General features: G+C 39.9%; 2 protein-coding genes across 3 annotated transcripts; both read left to right on the top strand.

Annotated features, from left to right (window-relative positions):
- The first annotated feature begins 416 nt into the window (after positions 1-416).
- zap70 (zeta chain of T cell receptor associated protein kinase 70) lies at positions 417-15717 on the top strand. Of its 2 annotated transcripts, none has more exons than XM_083969826.1 (13): positions 417-467; positions 7704-8161; positions 9951-10111; positions 10241-10379; positions 10490-10571; positions 10696-10718; positions 10803-10842; positions 11484-11658; positions 11788-11994; positions 12530-12722; positions 13916-14056; positions 14172-14284; positions 15165-15717. In XM_083969826.1, the coding sequence occupies exons 2-13, from the start codon at positions 7757-7759 to the stop codon at positions 15280-15282; spliced, it is 1797 nt and encodes a 598-aa protein (XP_083825952.1). In that variant the 5' UTR covers positions 417-467; positions 7704-7756; the 3' UTR covers positions 15283-15717. The 2 variants fall into 2 exon arrangements, with proteins under 2 accessions (XP_083825952.1, XP_083825951.1); XM_083969825.1 differs by lacking the exon at positions 417-467 and adding an exon at positions 7369-7487.
- A 1714-nt stretch (positions 15718-17431) lies between these two features.
- On the top strand, positions 17432-24269 carry mob3a (MOB kinase activator 3A). The gene is made up of 4 exons (XM_083970213.1): positions 17432-17672; positions 19211-19769; positions 21961-22163; positions 22492-24269. The coding sequence occupies exons 2-4, from the start codon at positions 19352-19354 to the stop codon at positions 22519-22521; spliced, it is 651 nt and encodes a 216-aa protein (XP_083826339.1). The 5' UTR covers positions 17432-17672; positions 19211-19351; the 3' UTR covers positions 22522-24269.
- Positions 24270-26598: the final 2329 nt, after the last annotated feature.

The following is a 26598-nucleotide window of genomic DNA, read 5'->3' as shown; positions in this document are numbered from 1 at the left end:
AGAGCCAAGCTTAATAGTTTCCTGTGTTTCTGGTCTTTGTGCTGAGTGAAGCCATAGTGTCTGCTCCTCGTTTTTCTTTATATTTAACCAAAACCAAGAGAATAAAGTTATTTTTGGGAAAGTGTTGAACTGTTCCTTTAATGTTGTGTGATCTACTTTTTTGTTTTAGTCCAGTCAGTATGGAGGGAAAAGTACAAAATGTAGATTAAACAGGTGGCAGTCAAGCTGATTTCAGAGCTCTGGGTATACGTTAGCTTTGGTGTGTGTGTGTGTGTGTGTGTGTGTGTGTGTGTGTGTGTGTGTGTGTGTGTGTGTGTGTGTGTGTGTGTGTGTGTGTGTGTGTGTGTGTGTGTGGTTCCTTATAACACCGGTTTGTAGGCAGCACTTCACCCTGCTGTCAGATCAACAGATATACTTTTATCTTTGAAGCAGCAGCATCGCTCTGTTGAGCAGTGAAGCAGTGACACGTAAGTAGATTGTTATATCTGTTTTAAGAGCATAAAACAACTATGCATCGCTAGATTTCACTTGTTTCCTTTGTGAAAAACACAAAAATAATGCAGCAGGTGATAAGAGAAGTAAGTTAAAACTCAGCAGTCTGAGGAAACCTTCAAATAATTCAACAAAAATCAACAGCGCTGAAGACAGTCTCTCTTTCTCTGTTAAACACAAGCCTAGACAACTAAACAGGGATTCATGTTGAACAGTTTAATAGTGGGTTGTTTCTCATCAAGCTACTTGTTCATTGTGTGTTTTAACATTTTAATTTAACATCCTCAAGAGGGAAACTTAAACTGCACCACGTCTCTAATTTAATCTGAACTGAGCCTGTTAACATGCACTGATCTGTGAGCTTTATTTATAGTCCCACTGTTCTGTTCAATCCAAAATCTTCAATTAAAGTAAAAGAAAAAAAAATCATTTCCACAGCTGTTTCCGAGCTGTAAAAAAAAGACTAGAATAAAAAAGTGTGTGCACCGCAGCCGGGCCGAGGCATTGTTGCTGTGGCTCACTAAAGTAGAGATTACATGTGCAAAATGCAACAAAAAAAGGAGCTGCTTTTCATTGTGCCTTGGAATAGAAAACCAAAAATGGGTCGGTTTTAACACACCCAAGAGGTCTGTGTGTATGTGTCTTTTATCGCTTGTAACCTTTCTTGAAATTACTGGATGTATTTTGGGGGCCTGGACTGAAGCATGGCCTATCTGCGAAAATGTTCCAGCCACAGTCACAGAGTAATATTGGTCTGGACAAAAGAAATACTTTTTATTTATTTTTTTTATGGACAAACTGCGCTTGTTAATTTTCGGTGTAACGTTTAGAGTCTTCACACACACACACACACACACACAGGCGGTTTTAATATTACATAGTTGTTTTAACCACAAGCGACACAGGGGGCCTCTTTATAGGTAGATGGCAGTGACAGTTGCAGATGTTGTTTTTCTTATTAATAGAAGTGAAAGAACTAGGCTACTGCTAATGTTACTGTAAGATGCCGTATTGAGCCATTCAAATGTCCATAAAAGTGACATTTAACTTCCCTCCTTTGACTCTATATTTACATCTCAGGTTGAGTTTGGAACATGATACAATGTGAATCATAACAGAGAGAGACAACTGTTTCCATCACTGCAGGAAATTATGCTTCAATTTGGGGCATTTTAGGCCCCTGATGTGATATTCAGGTCAAGCCCTCCTACGCCTTCACTTGTTTTTAAAGACCAGTTTGGGGAAAAATCAGCTCATGCGCGACGGCTCAAGGACACACTATCTGTCGGTGGATGCCTACACAAACTCGAAAAGTTGATGCACGTATCAAGGAATGTTTTTGCGTAACATTTCACGGCACTCACTTCCTGATAGCACAACCCAACATTATCACGACCTAAAATAAACTCTATAATAGCTCGTATACTACTAGCTGTTTCTGGAATGAGCTTGATATGGTGTGAATCACATAATCTACAGAAAAAACATATGAACACACACAGAGCTGGTGTTATAGCCAGAGAGATAAATTAAATCGCTGACCTCATGGTGGAGTTCACGCGTATGATTCAGGAGAGTGAAATGAGGCGACGAGGTTGAGCGACGCTTCAAGGGCTGATTTAGCTTTTTGTGATTTCCCTTCAAATCCCTTCTGCCCAATATTTTACCCCCATCCCCCCCAAACCCACACATACATGATACACGACACCCACCCATGATCAATCAACTGATCAGTTGGCTTTGATTTGGCAACAATTTAAGAAAACAGCTAAAATGTTGTATGTTTTTTTGTCGATTCTGAGCAGAAACAACAAAAAGTCCTTGAAAACAGATTCTCAGTTGTGAAGATTGGAGAATTTCCTATGACAGTGGACTCGACATGTTTGTGTTGGAGACATGTCCGAACATGATACCTGTGATGTCATGATAACAAGGGGAGTTTTCGCTGTTTTTTGGATAATTTTATACACTGAGTAATCAATCAGTTGTCAAGGAAAGAACTGTGAGGTGGATTAGTAATGAAAACACTTGTTGGTTGCAGCTTCACAGTGAAGTAGAGTACGACTTGATCAGAGGTTTTCTGTGTGTTGTTGATTACTTACAAAATGATCAACAAATAAAACAATGCAACTAGTTTGTGGGGACACAGTGGGACGAGACAGTGGCTCATCACGATGTCATAGTGTCCTTGGGCAATGTGCATGAAGATTTGGTGGTGGTCGGAGGGGCCGTTAGGCAACATAATTATGTAGTTTACCAGCACTGGTGTGAATGTGGTATTGGTTTCTGTGAAGCAGTTTGGGTGCCATGAAAAGCGCTATATACATTTAAGCCGTTATTATTATTCAAAAATGAAATATGTCGTATCCATTGTGTTGATATACATAACTGTAAACTATCATTTTCAGACATGCGTGCTCCCCAGAGGATGAATCTGGCTGAATCTTGGTGATCCCCTGACCTTTCCTCTAACGGCACCATGAAGTTGTGACAGCTTTGGCTTTGAGTGAAAGCTATTTTTCATGAGCTATTTGATAGATTACTATGAAATTTTGTACAGACATTCAAAGGATGAATTTCACTTAGTTTAGGCCAAAATGTCAAATTTTCCCACGTGCTTTGGTTTTGATATTCTGCTTGAACTAATGACACTCCAAACAGGTGCAGCCTTTTGCTGTAATACAACCTGAAAATAGTTTTTTTTACTTCTTTACACTGATGTGGCTGTGCTGAGAGACAGCTGATGTGAACAACTAAGAGGAAACACAGCTCAGGGCACCTCGCGGTGGAGCTACGTGTCTGAGCTTTTACTGTCACTTGCAGAGAGTTCGTCATCATTAAGGTCAGGATTGCATGATCTCCTCTCTGTGTTTGTGTACATCCCCATCGCTGACACTAAACACCGATAACCCTGAACAGCCTGTTCTCTCCAAAAACACACAGAGAGAAAGTGCTTTTTTGCTTTGTACTCAAGTACAAATTTCTTTACTCAGAGGAGCTGAATCCAGCCAGAATAAAATCACCTCCTCGCAGTGGAAAACGAGCTGTCTGACCCTGTGGATTTTTGGCATGTGTCACTTATTTACTCCTCCGCTTGTTGAAAACACAGTGACTCACATTGACTGTTTCCACTGCTCGTCCGGTCACTATCTGCTAACTCTGCAACACCTCATTTACAAAAGCATCTTTTTCTCACACTGTGTTCTGCCAGTTTCTGTCGTTTTATGTAACTTTTGATGAGAACAGTCCCGGACCTGGTGTGAGAGATAGGCTACAGTATACCACACAGCATCGTGGGTTCAAAGCTGGCTCAGTAACTGTGTCATGTGTCACCTCATCGCTCTTCGCGCTTTGGTTCACGACATACAGTGAAGTACAAATGCTCTAAAAGCTTTATTTTGAAAAGAACATGGTCTGAGACAATACTTGGCTGTTGTTGTTGCTGTTGTTGGAGGAGAAGCGTTTCGAGAAAGCGTTTTTGGTTCGTTTCGGTCGTGTCATAAACGTCCTACAGCATCATGGCTAATTCTCTTTACATAGTGCGTTAGCAGCGTTGGTTGGTTTGTTAAACTCACTTTCTCTTTCAGTTTAAATTAAATGTCAGAGAGTTTAGAAAGTTCATCACTGTGGTGTCTGCGATCCATCCTCAGTGTCTCCTGGGAATTTAAACAAATCAAAAAAGAGAAATAATGGAAAAGTGAGTCAAAGAGTTCAGTTCACATCTGTTCATATTACATTTACTTTATTATATCACGATTTTATCTTTCATAATATTGTCTTGATACCTCAATATACAGGAACAGTTTTTAATGTTGACTGCGTTGTTGTTGATATGTTTAAGTTGTTTAGTCTTTGAAATGTTTTTTACAGTGTATAAAAAGGCCAATCACAGTGCAACCACCTGAAATATATTCAACTGAAAATCTATCAATGACTTTAACGACTAATCAATCACCAAAGTATTGTTATTTGTAAATGAATTATCTGCAAGGCAACTAATTGATTAAACAGTGACTCATTTCAGTACAACCGGAAATATCTGAGACCACTGTGTTCAAAAAGGATGAAAACCACAGCGCACTTTAATATGTGTTCTACTTAATAGTGAACATTATGAAAAGATCAATGAAAATGTGTCAGGGGTTTTATGGGTATATGACGTGAGCGACATGATCACAGGAGAGGAAGTAGTCAGATTTTTTCACATCACAGTCTGTTTACAGGTCTTGGGAGGAGGCGACTGCTGCTGCTACTGCTACAATGAGTTTCAGTCATTGTCATTCCCCCCCCTCTCTCTCCCTCCATTTCCTGTCTCTCTCTGACCATCCTATCAATTACAGGCATAACAAAAGCAGTTCAGTTTTTCATTCAGTTTATGTGCAAATGAAAATCTCCTGTAAATGTCCCATGTTCTCTGAAAAAGAACCATAATTATGGGTCAAATAGAAGTTGATCAGATTCTGTAGTCAACAACACTTGACACACAAAACAGAGATAGCTTATCATGCATTGCTTTGGATGCATGCATAATGGAAATAACCATAATGTTTCCGTTAGCATGGTCATGACTCATGAGATGGTCATATCATTCTTATCATGTCAATGGGGTGAGAAAAAACAAGATACAAAAAAGCCTTCAAATAAATCGTAATAATAATAATAACAAGCGTCTAAAATACAAAATATTAATGACTCATCAGAGAAGATAAAGTCTTGGCATCTCCTTCACAATTATTCAACATGGGAGGAGGATAACCTTGGAGAGGTCGCCAGATATCATAAAATAAACTTGTGACTTTTATTGAGAGAATAACAGGTGGACAATAAGAAGAAAATGTGAATCATGTTACCCACAATTCAGCTTAAATGAATAATAACATTTCAAATATTGAATAATAAGGAGTAATAAACATTCATTAGCGTCAATTCTTTCATGGAAGTTCATGAGTCGGCCAAAAACACAAAGTCAACTGAACTTTCAATAGTAACAGACTCAGATGGGAAACTTTCAAGAAATTACAGTGAAATAATGGACATGAAAAATAAAATATTACAAAGGAAGTAACTGGATAACTGGATTTTATGGTCTTCATGTGTTTTTTTTATGTGAAATCATGTCAAATAAACATCATTATGTCTCATCCTGGGGTGAGACTTCCTTGGTGGCCTGCAATCTGATTGGCCACCCTGTGTGCCTGCTGTGTAGTAAATGGTGCAAGATTGTTATTGTTCTCATTTCACCATTTGAGTGATGCTTGTTGTGGTTATTCTGCATAATTGACTGTTACACAAAACACTGAGATGTTTATTGTACAGAGTTGAGTTGTGCTCTAACGACTGGGTAGGAGTATACCTATAAGATATTGCTGTGTTCACTGTGAGAATATATTGTGTTGCTTATTCTGCTAAGACCTTTTATTTACAACATAAAGTCGATTATTGATTGATTGCAACACTGACAGTGGAAAATGAAAAGGTCATAAGCATCTTCCTTACATAGCGAAAGATTGAATGCAGCCAATAAAAGCAAGATGAAGACATAAACAGTGTGTAACTGTACAATATACGTATATATTGAATAGAGCGATCAGTGGCAGCCTTCATTTTTGTTACTTTTGGTGTGGCACCTTCAGATTCACTGCGCCCCCCCACCAGAAAATACTCTGGATACGCCCCTGGTTTCATCTAGACTAACCTGTGCTGAGTAAAATGTCGTGAGGAAACACCAAACAGAGGTTTTGCTGCAGGTGTAAATCGTTCCTGCAGCAGTGGTGTTGTCTCGTGGCTCCTCTCTCTGTCTCTGTCTCTCTGTAGGTGTGCAGGTATGAGTTTGTCCACAGGGTCGGGTCTGCAGGTATTTGATGTGGTGAGATGGGGGTCAACCCACAATGGAGTCTCACTTCTTGTGGCAACTCTGAGTCTCTGCTCGGCTGTCCACTGTGGATGTGGGCAGCAGCGCGTGTTTAGCCAGGAAACTGAGGTTTTCGCACTTTCGCACAGGAAAATTTTTTCTTTTAACTTTAAAAAAAAAATGTGTCTGACTTTATGTTGGGTTGTTGTGAACCTGAGATGAGGAAATTAAAACCACTACGACTCCTTCTTGCATCGAGTGCATTTTCCATTCACACAGAGACTGAAAACTGAACAGGAAGACAAAGTCAGGATCAACAACATTTTATTTTACTTATTTTACTTTTTTTTTACCAGGCAGATTGCTTGAGATAAAAAAAAATCTCTTTTATGAGCAAATTGACTGTTGTTCATATTTACTTGTATATACTTGTATACTTGTTCATATTTATTATTGATCTCAAAACCAACAGGCCAATCTTGGACTTGATTTAGATTTGTTTCCCCCCTAGTAGTTCTTTGTAATTCATTTTTATTATTACTAAATCCCAATCACAAGTGCACCTGCTTGTTATTTTCTCTTCTCTGTGAGCTGTGAGCCGACAGTTTATCACCACTGTCTGTCAGCTTGACAGGCATTTTCCACCAGCTACCACCTAATTGTTCCACACTGCTTGATTTGAATCTTATCTTTACATCCTCACTTCAGTTAAGACACTTTTCTTTTCTTTTCTTTTTTACTAAAGTCAGACACATACATCACATTTTGTATTGAGTAGTTAACTCGAGCAACACAGGAGCAATAAAAATTCCCCCTTAAAATGTTTTCCCTGCGTAAAAGGAAATTGTCGAGACTTGTGTTTGTGAAGCAGAGGGAATGATCGAGAACCAAAAAAGCACCTGTTTAACGGAAGAGTGAGATGTTGGAGAAAGGAGGCTGTGAGGGCGGACTGCGACTTCCTGTTGTGGCTTTTGTCACCAGTGTGTCAATCTGCAATCTTCATGCAGTCTCAGAGTGTGGGTGCCTCTGCCTCTTGCTTGCTTGTCTCATCCAGACACATTTCAGCTCATCTGTGCAGAACTGTAGAACAAAAACACCATCCTGTACGTTGCAGAGTTTGAAGCTTGGAGGAAAAGAAAAGGAGGTGAGGGTCTGATAATGATGATGATGGGTCGTTCCCTTTTTTGTATTTGTAGATTTGTAGCACTGATTTTGACTTTGTCCAGTTTTCCTCAATTGTTTTTTTTATTTTGGTACATTGGTAATTAGGCTGGGATGGAGCAGACAGTGTAGAAGGTATAGGTGCTAAAAGGCTGAAAGGTCAAAGGTTAATCCATTGTCTGTCTCTCTGTTTCTCCAGTTTCTCTTCACCATCCCACATCCAGGAGCCAAAGTCCAGTCTGAGGTCTCACCATGTTCGTAGACCCTGCGGCCGAGCTGCCCTTCTACTACGGCAGCATCAGTCGCTCGGACGCCGAGCAGCACCTGAAGCTGGCCGGGATGGCCGACGGCCTCTTCCTGCTCCGGCAGTGTCTCCGCAGTCTGGGTGGATACGTCCTGTCCATCGTGTGGAGCCTGGAGTTTCACCACTACTCTGTCGAGAAGCAGCTGAACGGGACTTTCTGCATCACGGGCGGGAAGCCTCACTGTGGGCCTGCAGAGCTCTGTGAGTTTTACAGCAAAGACTCTGATGGGCTGGTGTGCACCCTGAAGAAACCCTGCCTGCGCTCCCCGGACACGCCGATCCAGCCCGGCGTGTTCGACAACCTGAGGGAGAACATGCTGAGAGAGTACGTGAAGCAGACCTGGAACCTGGAGGTGAGGATCTGCTCATACACCTGGTTTCTCCACAACTGCTATCGCTCAATGTTTCATCAGTTTACAGCCTTTAAGAACCAGTGAGCTCCAGTTTTTCAGCACAGGTAGAAAAATAGTGAGCACATTTACTCACATACTGCACTGAAGTACAGGTTTACACAGGAATACCTCAAATACCTCCAATTTATACTTTTACTCTTGTACATTTCAGAGGGAAATATTGTACTCAAACTCCAGAAAATGTGTTCAACAACTATTTTCTTGAAGATATTAAACAAAGATCACACAATCAGTTCATAAAATGTTTTGAATAACTATCCAACAGTATATGATGAAAATATATCAGTCAGAAGTTGTTAAAATCAGCTTCCGCTCACATGCATGTATGCATCCATATATGGTTTTATATAAGAGCATTTTGAATACTAACTTTAAATGTTGTTAGTACAGTTTGTTGTCAACACTTCATTTCTATTTAGGTAAAAAATGAAACTTAATGGAATATTTTATATTTCATAGGCCTTTATTATTGATAATATTTCTTTTTTTTTTTTTTACAAGTCACAGCTGAAGTTACAGCATATTTCACCACAGCTAAAAATGTAAAAGCGCAAGATGTTAACTTGTTGATTCGCCCGCACCGCAGGTATATCTATCTTTCCCAACATACAGTGAGTGTCTTTTGAGAGGTTACCCAGAAACATGACTCTCCGTGTCGCTCTTGTTCAGAATACAGTGGAAAACCCTGTATGTAAAAGTGCTTTGGGTGAAATTATCCTTTAATTGGAAAAGCGCTTGTACCAATAGCAATATCAGAGCTGTTGCACTGACATCTGACCATAATGTTCCTCTATCGGAGACGCCAACAGAGTGACCTCAGTGTCACCTCGAGGCCTGAGCTGAAAAAGTCCCAGAGAGACACTGACAGAGAAATGTGTAGAATCTCCATTTGATGATGGAGATCAAATGGATGGAGATATCGTTGTACAATCTGCCTCCTGCTGCAACCATTCACGTCATGAGAGAACTAAACGTTCATCACTTGCATTTTCAGTTGAATAACTAGGACCAGCACTACATAATCTGCTGTATGCAAACTTTGTGGCCTGAAACTCTTTGCAGTAGCACCTCTCAGCAGCAATAGAAAGTATAACTGAGAACATTCACTGCAACTTCACTTGAATTATTCCAGTTTATGCTGCTTAACATATCTATTTAACCACATTTTAGCAGGAAATACTGCATTTACTACTGCACTTAGTAATATAGTCAGTGACTAAAATATAGTCACTGACTTCTTTGTAAGTTTAAATTTGACATGGAAAGCACATTAAAAACAAATTAAAGGGAAAGTTTATCGTCTCCACCTAAATTAGCTACAACAGGAAAATGCTGTGCATGCATTTTTGCATCATGGTACGTATTATAATACTTAATTCACACGACTGACTGCTACCTTTGCTTTTTATTTTTTGTGTACATTACAGAAGTATGGTGACTTTTACCTACCACTGTTTACTGTGGTCGCAACTTTATTTTAACTGACATTTGACTGTGACACCTCTGCCCCTCTGCTTCACTGCGCAACATCTGACACCCAAAGTGGTTGAGAAACGTCTGAAAGATGAACCACAGTTGCAAGATGTGATATGATGTGATCTTATATTTCACACCTATTTAATTTTTTATATATATGCATAAGTAGGATCATTCACACACATGCATATGCCGCATTTTCTTTTCAAAACGCTTGTGTCCTGAATGTTTCTGTGTCTGTGCATCCGTCCAGGGCGAAGCCATGGAGCAGGCCATCATCAGTCAAGCCCCTCAGCTGGAGAAGCTGATCGCCACCGCGGCCCATGAGAAGATGCCTTGGTATCACAACAAAATTAGCCGCCAGGAAGGTGAGAGGCGGCTTTACTCTGGAGCACAGCCAGACGGCAAGTTTCTGTAAGTTACTTACTCAGGGCCACGTTGTTTCCACCTTTTTCTGCCTCTTTGTCGACTAACCTCTGAAGATTTGGTGTGTGTGAGAGCTCCTTGATGTTGGTTTAAAGCGACCTGTGTTGTGTTTCACAGAGTGAGGGACAGAGAGGAGTCTGGTACCTTTGCTCTCTCCATGATGTACGGGAAAACAGTTTACCACTATCAGATTCTCCAAGACAAATCAGGGAAATTCTCCATGCCAGAGGGAACGAAGTTTGACACAATCTGGCAGGTAGAGCCTCAAAAAATGTTTTTTTTCCTTAATTTTCCTATCTGTTATTTCTGTTGGAGCCGATGGGCCTGTTCCTGAGGTATAATTCAACTTTATCTCAATCCCACCAGCTGGTTGAGTACCTGAAGATGAAACCTGACGGCCTGGTCACTGTTCTCGGGGAGGCGTGCCTTAACAGCAAAGCAGCTGCAAGTATGAACATCTTATATCATTACTCCTTTTTTTGTCAGTTGTACAGATATTTGTAACATTCAACCATCAAACTCATATCACCGTTTTGACTCTACTGACTCTAATCTAATCTCGACCTTTGCAGAGACACCCAGTCTTCCTGCAACAGTGAGTATTAACAAAACCCTGCACTTTTTTAACTCAGCAAAAATGTTCATGGTGTGACGTTCACTTTTCCTGTCACTTCCTCAGAGGCGAACGGGACAAAATGGATACACACCGCCCCCTCGAGGTCAGTTCCCTGAAGTACAAGCAACCAAAACTACTATTTTTATTTATTTATTTATCTATTTATTTATTTATTGCATATCTGATATATTGTTAGTGTAACTTTAGTGTAAGATCAGGTGGGGTTGAATTAAGTGGCTAAATACCAAGAGGATGCATCATATGCTTTTTTATACACATTATATTTGTATGTAAAATGGAAATAATCAGGTAAAGTACAAGAGCCTCAAAATTAGGTGCAGAGCTTGATTACATGTTCTCAGTTATATTTCAAACCTGGATGCAGTTAAATTACCATAAAAGTCAACAAGAGGCACTCAAGGTTTTATGTCTACTTGGCTCATCTCTCTTTGAAATCTCTTAAAGACGATCATTTACATGATGACAGAGGTGTTTCAAAGACTTATTCTGTAAATAAATAAACAAAAAAAACACCCTCAACATCTGTAAGAAAAAAAGAAAGAAAAAAAAACCCTCAGCATTTAATCACCCCAAATTAAATGGGGCTTAAAAAGACCTTAAACCTGATAGAGACCAGCTGTTCAGCAGTGTGAACAGAAGTGCATGTGAAAACCAGCAGATGAATATCAGAACATGCTGAATCGCTGAAATCTACCTCATGTGGCTCGTACCTTCACTTCACAGCTGTTGCAGCGGCCTCTGACCTTCTGCCCATGGACTGCAACGGCTTCAACCCGTACCACAACCCCAATGATGTGAAGAGATTTAACATCAAGAGAAGCCAGCTGCTGATGGACGAGGTGGAGCTCGGCTCTGGGAACTTTGGCTGCGTCAAGAAGGGAACCCTCAAGAGTGACTCGTAAGAAGAGCTGGGATGTTATATACAACAATACTTATATATACAATACTAACCCTATTATATACAATACTGTTTGTATGGATGAAAAAGATGAAACATGTAACACAAACCACAACATGTTTGTTTCAGGGGTCAGGTAGACGTGGCCATCAAAGTGCTGAAGAGTGAAAACGAGAAGCTGGTGAAAGAGGAGATGATGAGGGAGGCGGAGATCATGCACCAGCTGAGCAACCCCTTCATCGTCCGCATGCTCGGCCTCTGCAACGCCGAGAACCTGATGCTGGTCATGGAGATGGCCGCCGCTGGGCCTCTCAACAAATTCCTCAGTAACAATAAGTGAGTTTTTGGACTCAACATATGTGATGAAAATATTTACATCCATTTGAATGCAATTCCAGTTAACTTGATTTTCAGAGTCACAGCATGGATGTGTTTGTGAATGGCTCTACTGTGCCTTGGCTCCAGCTGGGCCACACAGCCTCCGTATTTATGTACATTTCTCATTGGAGAGTTAGAAGCAAAGAAACGGCAAAGACAAGACAAACAAGAGACAAGACACAGAGATAAGAAAGACAAAGAAACACACAAAACAGCAAAAGGAAAAAAAAAGAAGAAGAAAAATCACCCATTTGAAGATCTGGATGCTTGAAGTGATAAAAATACATTGGATATCACAAGGAAACAACCTTTAGATATTTACTGTAATGTTTTTTGTTGGTGCTTTTTTTTTGCTAAGTCATCTTGTGACTCCTCAGATTTATGTCAGCTGCATGGGAGCCCAACACAACCCCCCACACAACATCCTGAGAGGCATGATTTGGAAAAAGATATTTAAAAAAAAACAAACATTTGTCTTGTTTTTGTCCCACAGGGATACCGTAAGCCCGGAGAACATCGTCATGCTGATGCATCAGGTGTCAATGGGGATGAAGTATCTGGAGGAGAAGAACTTTGTGCACAGAGATTTAGCAGCTCGTAACGTCCTGCTGGTCAACCAGCAGTTCGCCAAAATCAGTGACTTTGGTCTCTCCAAGGCCCTGGGAGCAGACGACAACTACTATAAGGTACTTGTAGCCAAATTATCTTAAAAGCAGTTGCACTCCAGGACAAATGTAGAGTAACTACAGGGTGTGGGTGTGAAGGTTATCATTGTTGCAGCAAACACAAATAGATAGTTTATCTAAAACTGATTGCTCTTCTGGGAATTACTGACCTCACGTTGCACAAATACCTTAAACTCAACATTATCACCCCAAAGCTGTCACATGCCGCGTGCAAACAAGAGTAAACACTGAATCAATTTCTTTCTTTCTTTTTTGGACTGGTTTACTGACCCACATCTGGAAGGAATGTAGTTATCAGACAGTCATATGAATCCCAACTTCCAAGGACACGATGATACAAAACACAAAAGCTGGAACAAACTTTGTAATTCAACATATCAGACGGTTATTCTGTGAGCAATATCTGTCCCACATCAGTCAGTCTCAGATGTTTTTTAAACCACAGCAAATTTTCCAAGTAATCATTTTCTCACTGGGTTATAAACGTCTACGTGATATGCATGAAGTAACATCACAGAGCTACTCTGTGTCCCTTAGGCTTTGTTGCTGCACAGATTTACTTATTACACTTAAAAAGCACATTACAAATATGTATGGTTTTTTTTATGGGATTGAAAATTAATATGAAAATCTAGACAAAGTAAATGTCAACTCATTTTGCTCTAATGTATCGAACAGTAATTCAAATTTGTCTTTGAAATAGAATCGAGGCATCCACAATGTGCCATCCAATCATCCCCTTTCCCCCTTTTAAATACAATATGTTGTCTCTAATTATGAATAGTGAACCAGTTTTGGATATTCTCATATTCTTTTATTTGGATCCACATTAGCTGCCAGCAATGCAGCAGCTACTCTTCCAGGGTCAAAACACAACTGTATACTATATAAAATACAACAAACATAAACATACACAGTGTTGCCCATTAAAGTTGGAATAAAATATGTTTTTACCTATTCTCATGAAATGATCGTGACAATGTGATTTATTCCTGGTAGATAAAGTTTTTATCTTCTCAAAACTGGTGATTACTGACTGTGTATAAATAGGAATAAAAAGAGGATTGTGTCTGAAATAAAAAAAATATTCCAACTTTATGGACAACAGTGTATAATATACATTGAATACAACAAAGACAACCTACATTACTCATTGACAAGTTTCTTATTGTGATTTATTTTGTGTTGTGCAGGCTCGCACTGCAGGTAAATGGCCGCTGAAGTGGTACGCTCCTGAATGTATAAACTACCACAAGTTCTCCAGTAAAAGTGACGTGTGGAGTTTTGGTATCACCATGTGGGAGGCCTTTTCCTTCGGAGGGAAACCTTATAAGGTACAGTATCAATGTCAGCTATCAACTTTTAGATGGTACAGGAACAGGATTTGGAACATGATTGGTCCTGAACGTTGCTTTTACAGCTTATGTCTGCTCTCTCAACTGTGTCCAGAAAATGAAAGGACCGGAGGTGATTCGCTTCATTGACAGTGGGAGTCGCATGGACGCTCCAGCAGTCTGTCCAGACAGAATGTATGCAGTGATGAAGGAGTGCTGGACATACAAGTAAGACTCAATACTGCCCATGTGTTTGTTTGTTTGTTTGTTTGTTTGTTGGTGAATTAAGTTTAGGTATCTAAGTGGACTCAGAGGCGAACTCTGTCAGTACTCAGATTAAATGCGATTGTGATGAGTAGTAGAAATTTAAAGGTCACCAAAAGCATGTTGTAACCTGGAGGAGGGCTGGTTTGGAGCACAGCCAATGTTGACGTACAAGATGCTGTCGTCAGCATAGAAAGAGACAAAGCAGTTATAATTAGAAAATTCAACTGTTACCTTTGTAAGGAGGAGAGCCTGCACGTGTCCTATACGTATCCAGTGACCACAGTGCTGATAGAAATGTTGATTTACTTGTCTGACTTGCCTTTAATTATAAAGGTACAGTGAAAGTAATTACTATAATGAGCGTTAGGCTGTTTCATTCTCATGTTGAATAGTGGCTGCCATATTTTTTTGGTAACAAGAAATATGTGTAGTTATTTCCTCAAACCTTTTTTTTTTTATTGAAGAAAACTATGTTTCTCTTTATTTCTAATAACCCGACACCAGTCAAATATACAACAGTAAAGCACAATCATCAGTGATACAGCGATATCTATTGGAAGGTTTGTGCATATGCATGGTTACATCACATTTCGATATATATACAGTATTTATGTTTTTAAATCTCATGTTTATACTGGTGAGTACTTCTTTTTACTCCACTGTGTCACCCCCACTTCTGAAAGCAAAGCTAAATACAGTGTTGACAGTATCACCCACAGCAGCGGAGGCAGCACTATGATCAGCCTCATGTAGAGCCACTGTGGTGTTCTTTAACTTTGAAGATCTTGTGACATTTCTTTCCACTGACCACAACACCTCCTCCTCTCCCGTCTCTCATCAGGCATGAGGACCGTCCAGACTTCAAGAAGGTTGAGGAGTCCATGAGGTTGTACTATTACTCCATATCGAACAAGGCCAAGCCTGAGGAAGCTGCAGCCGCTGCTGGGCCTGACAAGTAGACAGAAACAAGGCACATTCTGTCCCAGTGCTGCACAAAGCATCCTTTCAACTGGCCATTAAACAAGCAAAACAAAGAGCTTTTTATGAATGGTGCACGCTGAGCAGCTTCAACTACAGCAGCACTGATACAGCTAAACAGGCCTCAGTGACAATAAATGTGCATTTTGTAAATTGAACTTCAGTGTGTCAGCCATGAAGGAGGATCTCTGTTTCTGTCGGTTGTGGTTTGAATGTTAAGCATCAACGTCTTCATATTAATGGACTAACTAATTTTATATTCTGGTATTTTGGAGTTCAGAGGGAATATATCGTACGTCTTCAACTTGTTTTTCTGCGTAATCTGCCGTCATCTCAGAGCAGTTTATTGTTTTTCATGCCAAAGTAGAATAAAACTGTTAGAACTGCATGTGGCTTCAATGTTTGTGCAAAGTCAGTTTTTATTTACATTTACACTGTTCACCTATCTGAAAAGAAATAATTCCCCATCTAGTAAAAATGACTGTATATACTGTAACAATGCAATGATATGATGTAGCCTATCACTTCAATATGGGTTGCCTGTTAACATTTCTCACTGTAAAGTCAAATGATTAGAGAGATGGAGGGAAAACAGAAATGCAAAATGATTAGAACGAACAGAAAATAACCATAAAGAGATAAAAACTCCAACACTGTCAAGTATACAGATATAGGCTACAGTATGAACCATGTACAAACAACATTTTCTGTTTCTTGTCTGCTTCTCCTGTGTGGCGGGGGGTTGGGGGGTCTTCTACATGTCTGTGCCCAGAGGCCTGCTGTCTCGTTGGTCCATGGTAACATCCCAGAAACATGCAGCATACACATGTATAGAGGCGTTTTTAGGCGGGTAATCTGCCATGAAAAAGTCTGCATACTGCCCAGGGAGAACATGAAAGAGACTTTATGAGGCCTTGCCTAAACTATTCTTACACAATAAAAGACTTACATGGGGAAACTAGCAGTTCTCAGAGTTGTAAAGGGGATTACAGCCATTTATGATGTTTTGTTTTGTACAGCATTAGGTTTACAAATGTATATATCCAGTCGTCTAAAATGGCTTTATGTGTTAAAATGCATTATATGTGAAAGGGCTATAAATAACTTAATTGGCAAAATATTGAATGTAAACTTTAAACCAGATGTTGCCTTTTGTTTTCCTATCAGTAACTCAAACACCATGTATCCTGGCTGACAATGACTGTGTTACAAAATAAGTGGGATTAGTCAGGGTGCCCCCTGCCAAAGGAAGTACTTCTGAGCTACCCAGGCAACACTGAAGGCCACACAACACCGGAAGTTGGTGAATTTGTCTTCAAAATAAGGGCCTAAAGTTTTTACATGTTGAATATGTGAGCAGTGTTAAGGAATAAGATTGCAAATACTCTGGCAACTGGAAAAACCAAGATGAAAAGTAATAAAGTAAGTGAAATGTTGTGAAATGAATGAGCAAACAAAATGGCTAGAATGCTTGTGTCAATATGGGAAAACCTTTCTACAATACTCAAGTAACTTTTCATCTCCTTTGATAAGAACATTACTGAAGTGACATTTTCCTAGATGGAAAGTAGGTGATGCAAAATGACCACAATGACTGAGATGTAAAACAGCTACAGGTAGGTGTGTGGAGACATGCAAAACTATCACAGCAATGCAAAACAGCACAAGGATTTAAGAATCAAATAACACAAATTCACCTAAACACAAACACACATAACATCAACAAATACATGAAATTAGTATAAAGAAGCACCAAAGACCCTCTGAATCACAAGGTGATCTCAAAGGGACACAAAATGACAATTAACAGAAAAAACTAGCACAGACACAATCATGACAAAAAAAGGACCAGAAACAGGCTAAAAATGACATGAAACAAACATAGACCAACTACAGAGAGACTTAAAAAAAATTAAAGTGATTAAAAAAAAATAAAAAAAAATCACTACAAATGTTACTTTCAACGCGGATGTCTTTCCACTGCGTTTGGGATTTCTTAACCCATCGTTGGAGTGTTATTCCTATGAAAGAGTAAGTAAATTTGTTGTTTATAGCAAATTTGTACAACTAATATGTTGCATTACGTTAAACCGGGGTTTTATTTTGAAGGTCATCACCGGAAGTGGCTCGCAGCGCCTCTGACTTGACTCTGGTATACTTTTCGTTTCGTAGGGAGGAGTCTGTCGTTAGTTTCTTTATTAAAGCATAAAGTGGCACGTTTATTGATTTATCAGTAAATCTACAACACGTACGGCGTCATGTATCCATAATGTAGTCTCTGTGTGCCGTTGCCGTAAAGCTATCGATCAAGTAAGTTGATAATTTTCGATAAAACATCGAAGGAAACTGACGGAACAGGAAGGCGGAACAAGTAAGTTCAGGGGGGGATGAAAGTGGCTTTGAACGGTGCGATTTCATCACCGTTTGATCAACACAGTCTGCGACAACCACTGTGTTTTAGACGGTGTTTTATGTATTTCACATGTGAAGTGAAGTGAGCGTTGAATAAAAGACGAATTAATGGCGATTTGTTTGTGGGGTTTTTTTTTTTGAGGAAAGCAACAAGTCTGTGACCGAGTTAGCTCGCGGTAGTCACGTCACGAATAAACTTCTTCCTGTCGTCGCACGCCCTGCTGTTTTAATCTCTGGGCTTTTTTTTTTTGTTGCTTTTTTCTAATGTCGGAAAATGTGACAACAAACAAACGACACGAATATTGTGTTAATGTGAATACTACGGTGCAGAAATGCAGATGGTTTGCCCCTAAATGATGCTTTTTTATTTATTTATGGTGGCACCCGGGCGGTCAGACTTGGTTTTTATTGTCATTCCGCGGATTCTTTGGTTTTACGGCGAATTAGTGTCTGAAATAGGAAGTGACTCAGGTCGACGATGTTTCATCTTTTACTGCAGGCCCTTTTGTGATGTTGACACAGTGACACTGTCCTGACTTGTCTTTTCTTACCTGAGGTGATGAGGCTTAAAGGTGAATTCTGGTAATAAATGTGAATCAGCCCCTTCACACCATTTATTACAAGATAAAAAATAATGAAATGCACTGTATTTTATCATCAGTGCACCTCATGAGTCACACATTTTTTTCATTCATGCTCTTTCACTTGAGATTTATACAGTGATATTCACATGATCTCTATATTTTTTAAGCCAGTTTTCAAGATAAACACTCGCGAGTTTGAGATTTGTATCAGCTCAAGAAGGTGGATAAGGGGCTTAAAAGTTTGCTACACACGTGAATGTAAGTTTAGACCCAGGGCAACACAAAAACCTGGACCAAATATGCTGCTGTAACTGTAGCTAATGAATACTCTCATTATCAGATAATAATCTGCATGATTGTTTGCCCTAATTGGTTAGTTGTTTGATCAGAAAATGGCGTTAAACTGCTCTTCACATTTTTTCTTTTAGATGAAGTCTGACAAAAAAATTAAAATATTTTGTAGGTAATTATATAAATTAGAGAAAACTGATGGATTTGGAACAAGAACATTTCTTTTACAGCATTTGATCTTTATAAGTTGCTCCAATCAGTAATCAAAATAGTTCAGAAGAAAAGTTAGTTTCAACTATTTCATCATTTATCAACTTCTTAATTCTGAGGGTTAGTTAGTTATAATGACCTACATGTATTTGGGGTTTGGATGCTGAGAAATTGTGATGATGAGCGTTTTATAACTATTTATTTTATATTAAAAAACCTTAAATAATGAATTGATTGTTCAATGAATAATCAGAATATGAAAGGATATTGAAAAACATAATTATTTGCAGCTCCTGAATAAGAATAAGAGGCACCTTTAACATGAGTTTTGATGGAAACCATGTCGTTATATGTAAATGAGCATTCATTAACCGAACCATCCCTTTTGTCTCTCCTCTCTTATCATACGCAGGTTTACAGAAGTACAGACTGAGTCCAAACAAACACGACGGCCCAGCAGGAAAACTCTGCTCAACCTTTTTGACTCTCAACAGTAAATAATTCACCAGAAGCGTTCACAACAAATCGCCAGCCGCTGCCACCACATGCCACCATGTCCCTGGCTCTGAAACAAGTCTTCAACAAAGATAGGACATTCCGGCCCAAGCGCAAGTTTGAGCCCGGGACGCAGCGCTTCGACCTGCACAAGAAGGCCCAGGCGTCTCTGAATGCCGGGCTGGACCTGAAGCAGGCCGTGCAGCTGCCCCACGGCGAGGACCTCAACGACTGGGTGGCCGTCCATGTGGTCGACTTCTTCAACCGCATCAACCTCATCTACGGCACCATCAGCGACTCCTGCACCGATCAAACCTGCCCCGTCATGTCCGGCGGGCCCAAGTACGAATACCGCTGGCAAGACGAGCACAAGTACAAGAGGCCGACGGCGCTGTCGGCCCCCAAATACATGAGCCTGCTCATGGACTGGATTGAGGTACAGATCAACAACGAGAACATCTTCCCCACCAACATCGGTAAGTGTTCGGATCAGCTGCAGGAGGCGTGCGCGAGGACTGAGGCTCCTTAAAAGAATAGTTCACCCAAAATTCAAATTGCACTCATTATCTACTCACCCTCATGTCGACTAAGGGCTGGGAGAAGTTTCAGAGTCCTCCGTGGCTTCTCTGAGTTACAGGGGGTCTCGGCGTAGCAGTGCATGTCCATATGACGGTTGCAAATGGATACCAACTGTCTTCGTAACAAAAAGACACACCAAAAAACATCCAAATACCTCCATGCTGCTCGTATGTAATGTCTGTCTTGTATTGAAGCCCCGAAATGCGAAATTTTCCATTTGCATCCATTTGCAACCGTTATATGGACATGCACTGCTACGCTGAGACCCCCTGTAACTCAGAGAAGGCACGAGGGACTCTGAAACTTCTCCCAGCCCTTAGTCGACATGAGGGTGAGTAGATAATGAGTGCAATTTGAATTTTGAGTGAACTATTCCTTCAACGATTCAGAGTTCGATCAGAAACCTTTTTGGTTTTTAATGATTCTCTCTCTGCTTGGGCGAAAGCTTAAGCAATCCTGCTGTTAAAGATCCAAGCCTTTAAAATGAGTCAGGGAGTCAACTCCACATGTTTGTAAACCAAGCCTCCACCCATTCACAACCTCCACAGATTCCTGACGAAACAAGTGACCAGTCACTACTTTAATTATTAATAAAGGCCGTTTTAGTCTGGTCCATAAAATGCCATGAATCAACAATCCATGAACCCCATAAGCCACAAGAGCTCAAAGTGAACACTTTAGCTTTTTATATCTTATCTGAACCTTTACTCGGGGTCGATTAATAATTGTAGGAAGCAGCAGATTTTCACAAGTTGAGATGTTTTAATCAGTAATTCCCAGTGTCGAGGTTTGGGATCCACAGAGTGGGCTGCGAGATAAATTATTACAGAATTACGAACAGCTGAGTGAAGCAGATTAGAAGAGCATTAATACCGTACACAGATTTACCTCTAATGTTTGCTCTCTGATTTTTCTTTTTAGGGTATTACTCCAATGACGAATCTCTAACAAATCTCTCTGATCAAAACTAGTCGACATTCAATAGATGATTATGGTTTACACCTGGAGCGGGTCACTAAAGTACTTTTTATTCAATGAATGACTTGAATGAGTAATCCTTCTGCTCTTTCAGCATGAGTCACACGAAAGCCCCAAGAATACACATAAATAATTAACATGCAAATAACGTGATTAAGGAACAATGAAAGTTAAAATGAAATTAAGATAAAAAATCCTGGTGAGAGACGGCGGCGAAGATCTGACACAGATAAAGTTCATATGATGGACATCAGTGTTTCAGATTAAATCTGCAAGGCCACGTTGATTGAATTACCTTCCGTGTGTGCACAGTGTTTATCTTCTGCTGCTGTGGCATTCTCACTTCTCTATCTCCGCCCCCCCTCACCTTCCCCCCTTGCACTGTGCGTGTGTGAACTGTGTTGCCATGTGCTTTGGTCTGGCATCTGACTAACTACAGAAACATCCAAGCAATGGATTTAAAAATGGGTCACACAATATACAGCGGGGCTATGAATAGAAACGACCTCTGACGCGTCTGTCCTCTGGAACAGATTCCTGAAATTTTATTGAATTAGTCAAAGCAAAACGACATACTAAATTAATCAGTTGGTTGGAGCTGAGGCTTAATGCCCCCCCAGCCCAAGTCGTGTTAGTTTCCCAGTCACGAAAGAAGTGATGCTGGCCGCGTCCTTGAGCATGCTGCTGACCAACCAACACAAGTCGTAACACTTTATAAGAAGTACTGTACACACTGTTAAGCAGTAGTTAAGCAGGAATAAATACTGAATTCTTCATTTATAATGCATGAATACTCATTAGTATGTAGTTTATAAATACAGTTAGTGCTTATCGATGATGAGTAAAACATTTTTAACTGTTTATAAACTACATACTAATGAGTATTCATGTGTTATAAATGATGAATTCGGTAGTTGATGCTTAACTAATGCTTAATAGTGTGCACTTATTATAAATTGCTACCCAAATGTCACTTAATAGAGTTTTTAACCTTTACTGCAAAGACGCAAGTATTTCAAATGTGTTGCTTTCTGTGGTCTGGTGTGGAGAGTGAAAGGTCACCAGGATTGACCGCCGTCTTCTCCTGTCTCCCATCTGTTTGACTCCCAGGTACTCCCTTCCCTAAGACCTTCATGCAGGTGGCTAAGAAGATTTTGTCTCGTCTGTTCCGGGTGTTCGTCCACGTCTACATCCACCACTTTGACCGCGTGAGCCAGATGGGGGCCGAGGCTCACGTCAATACCTGCTACAAGCATTTCTACTATTTCGTGACTGAGTTCAACCTGACGGACCACAAAGAGCTGGAGCCTCTGGTGAGTGAAAAAGAGCGGAGTGGAGCTGGGTATGAAAATCAGTGCAGTTAATATTGAATGACCATGAATAAAAGCTTATATGTTATAAAGTAAGGGAATTACAAAGGCTTTAGATTAAAGTAGCTGCAGCAGTGTTGTAGTTATCTGAAGTGGCAAACTGAGGCATTGCATTAAAGTGCTTGGACGACTATGTGCTTGGTTTTATTTGATGAAATGTATTTTATTTTTGCAAAATGATCTTTCCTTGTGATATTACAAATATCTTTACGGTACTGTATTCTTCACTGCAGTAACTGACTGTACTGTGTGTGTGCGTGTTGTGCTGCAGAAAGAGATGACCTCTCGGATGTGCCACTGAGGGAGCTCCAGGGACCTGTGGACACACCGGACGAACACATCCCGTCCACCTAGACGACTGCAGCAGAGAACTAAAAAGAACAAACAAATTCAGAAAAAAGAGTCTATTTTTATATTTAAGTACTGTAATCTATTTTAGCCACATACTGTAGGTTTTAACCAAGAACCTCCTCGTGTTGAGGCATTCTGTTTCCTTTAAAAAAAAAAAAAGTTTCCAAACCTTTTATCAGAGCACAGTATTAAGAGGTGTATGTTTGTGTTGTGGATGTTTTTGTTTTTCTATTTTATTTGAATTTCAATCATTCCAGGATGCTTCTGTCTTTCTCTCTGTTAAAATGATCTAAAATTAGTACGATTTCTTACTGTAAATCTAAAAAAATTGCTATGTTGTTACATTAAAATGATTCTCTACTCTCTTATAATCTGGGATCATTGATCACTTTTTTGATTTAAATTCCTTTCCCACCTGAAAATTACAGCCCTGGGATGCATCTTAACTTAATTTATGGGTTTTAATTTCTGGCTTAGCAAAGATAATTGAATGTAAAGCAGTAATTAATTTTTTTCAGGCCAGAGAGGCAGTACAAAATCAATACAGTAAAGTACAAACAGTCCTACAGAGTCAAATCACAGCGAGACAGTAGTTTCCTGTCTTTCTGAAAGTTTTTATTTTTTACAATTTTTTACAATTTTTCAAAAAATAGTTCTGGGTTCGGTTACATTCATTTCATTTTTATATTGTATATCTATATTTATATGCACATGTGGAAAAGAGCTAAATACAGTAAGGGCTGGCTGGTGACTCAGACATGATCAACTCTGTGTTATTGTATACTTTGGGCCTCGCGCCACCAGGCAGGTTCTCAGATGTCAAACCTGCAGGTGTTTGTTGCAGATACACTTGGCAGCTGAAGGTCACACGAGACTCGTACCTCACATGACAAAACCCTGGTGGCAGCAGCAGCGCATGGTCGAAAAAGAAAGGTCCAGTTTAAAACCGTCCACTGGGTGGCGTCAGACACCAAAATCAATCTGCCTTTGAGGAAATAACTGTAATCCTAGAGTTGATATTGTGTGGCCCTTATGAAATCTGCAGAGTGTCCCAGATATAACCATGAAGAGGGGAGGCGAGGACCTGAATCTGGTTAATGATCCGACTAAGCTGGTTATGTAAGAAACAGGCCAGACTGTCCTGTGATGAATACAGAGAGATTTTTGTGTTGAATGGGCCGAGCTTTGCGTGATTGGGTCAACAACGGTCGTGAATAGGCCTGATAACGGTGTTTCTGCTCGGATTTAGACACAGTCATCAGTCACAGTAGTTTAGATTATGCAGCTAATGGGCGCTAACCACTCACACAGGTCACAACAAGATAAATCATGTCACAAGTCAAGAAACAGTTCCTGTTCATTCATCTGTTGCCCTCAGGGCCTGAAGGCTGTGATTATCTGCAGGGGTGGAAGAAAGCATGATCAGCAATTTATTTTTAAAGTTAGTGTACGTATGTAGAAGTATGATTATCATCAGACTGCTGTGTTTACAATCTAATGCAACCAATACAGAACAATGTTTTCCAAATAAGAAGATACTATCATTGAATTAATGCATTGTTTTATAGGGGAAATGACAGAAGGACATTTGAAAAATGTCAAGAGGCTCCAGCTACACTTATGATGTCAAACCAAAGTGATATTGATAGGGATGTTTTGTATTTCCTGAGATTGTGTTCAAACTTCATTTTAAAAGTACTTCTGTCATTTAAATGCAGTGGAGTAAAAAGTTAAATATTTACAGCAGAATGAAATGTTTTATACTTGAATAGCCTACTAAGTTATATGTACTCACATTTCACCCTTGATTTCATTAGATTTTTTATTTGTCTCAAACAAGCACAGCATAAAAACAAACAGTATACTGGTATGTAAAATACTAAAACAATAATGACAATGATACACTGTTCAAGTTTGAGAAGGGGCTGAAGGAAGCAAAGCTTATCAAGTTCAGCCCCCCCTTACATTGTCATACTGTCATACATCTATAATTCCATACAATTTAAAAGATTAAAACATATAACTTTAATATGAAAGAGCCATGATTATAAACATACTAACTAAAATCCTTTCTAAAAAGAAGTATAAAATTAGCTGTCCAGTTTTTTATAGCTGACCAAGACTGTTTGTTTGTACTTACTTTTAAATTGTTTTAAGTTAATGCACATTTTTATATCCTCATCTAGTCTATTCCACATTTTTACACCACAAACAGAGATGCTCGTACTTTTCAGAGTAGAATGGATGGTAGGCTGTTACAGTTCCCTCTTAGATCATATTATGTGCCCTCTCTGACCATACTTGAATGACTTGGGGGTTATTATGTGTAGTGGTATGTCAGTCACGTCAGTCATCCTCCACCTGGATGATTGTTTATGTATGGAAATTACTTGTTTATTAGCATATTAACATCTAATACAGATTATTTCCAGATCCTCTCGTTCATTCAAGCTGTAAAAACATCACATTCAGACTTTTTTTTTTTTAATGAACACAACCTGATGTAACAATCTGCCCCAATAACAACGACCGACTGAAATGACCTCATTGCCTGCTGCAACCTGATCCTCTTACAGGATTGTCCCTCCTCTCTGCCGTCAGTGGAGTCACTTCCTGCGCGCGCTGTTCTCTGGCAACATGCGCTACGCCTGTTACGTGTGAGATAAGCTGTGTCCGCCTTGTGCTCTTCCCTCCCTCTCCTCCCTCTGCTGTGTTTTTCCTCCTCTGGAATGTATCAGACGACCCCGAAGGGCTGTGTGCAGTTGCAAGACATGAGGGGGAAGTACTGGAAAGAGGCCACGGACAAGGGGGAAGAATTTCAGGCTGCAGCCAATCAGACCAAAGCTTTAGTCCAACTCTGTCAGGGTTTACACAGCAGTGTCTGGCTGTTGTTTTGATGGTACAGTGTGATTATTTACACGTAGACAGAGAGAGAGAAAAGGGGGTTTGGGGAGATAATGTGACTCAGCAGCTGTTGGAATGACACACCCTTAACGGTTTCTGTGGTTTGCAAGGGAGTTGCATGTGTGGTGTGGCCAGTGGGAATGACAAAGTGAAGATTTTTTAAGGGCCTGCAGCTGAAGGGGGCCCACAGAAGTTTTAAATAAAATGACAAATCATTCAAGAAGCAGCCCAGAGAGAAGTTATTTATAATCGGTCCGACCTGCTCTGCTCTTCAGAATTTCCAGATTCTTTCTGATTTAACTCGATAGTGACTTGAAAATCTGAAAGTTGGACAAAACACTTTGAAGATGCTGCCTTCAGCTTTCAGAGGGTCGGGTGGATGTTTAACACACTTAGCCATTTATTAGTCAACATATATCCATTTAGATAATAATCAACAGATTGATTGACAGCCAAAAGAATTGTCACAAGGCTCCGCTGAACAATAGAAAGCATACCACAGTGTATTATGCTCAGTGCATACAGAGAAATGTTTACATCTGCTGTTGCGAAATCTACATTGAAAACAAGCTGAGCTCAAACTTCCACCTTGTTCTTGAAATCAAGTATTGACACATCCAGTACTGCTGAGTGTTGAAGAGCCCACGGATATGACTAAACCCTCCAGCTGTGCACAGACTACGAAAGAACCCACTGCAGTTTCTGCTTTATTGCCCAATCTGAGAGGGAGAGTCTTAAGAATTTAAAAAACATGATTATTTTTCAAAATACTTTGTTTCACATTGTTTGTTATGTAATGAGAGCAAAGTGCAGGAAAAGAATACAAGGTTTTTGGTTTCAGAGAACAACTGGAACCAAGTTGGAACAAAACAAAGTCTGTTGCAAAATCCTTTGGTAACTCTTTCTGTGTTAGAGGGATTTTCTTGAATATTTGGATTAATCCCAGTGAAGATGTCTGACTCCTGTCCTGTAATACCTAAAGCACTTACTCCATTTATTTATTTATTTCTGCCAGAGGTTACATTGGAGGCTCGTCCTGTACTGGAGGCTACTTTCTTCCTCGAAGTTTTCTCTGGAAAGGTTTCTTAGAAAAGGAGCAACCAGCACCCTGGGGCACTGCGAC

The sequence above is a fragment of the Trachurus trachurus genome (genome assembly GCF_905171665.1).
Source record: "Trachurus trachurus genome assembly, chromosome: 4".
Classification (NCBI taxonomy): Eukaryota; Metazoa; Chordata; class Actinopteri; order Carangiformes; family Carangidae; genus Trachurus; species Trachurus trachurus.
This window is presented reverse-complemented; position numbering and strand designations above follow the sequence as displayed.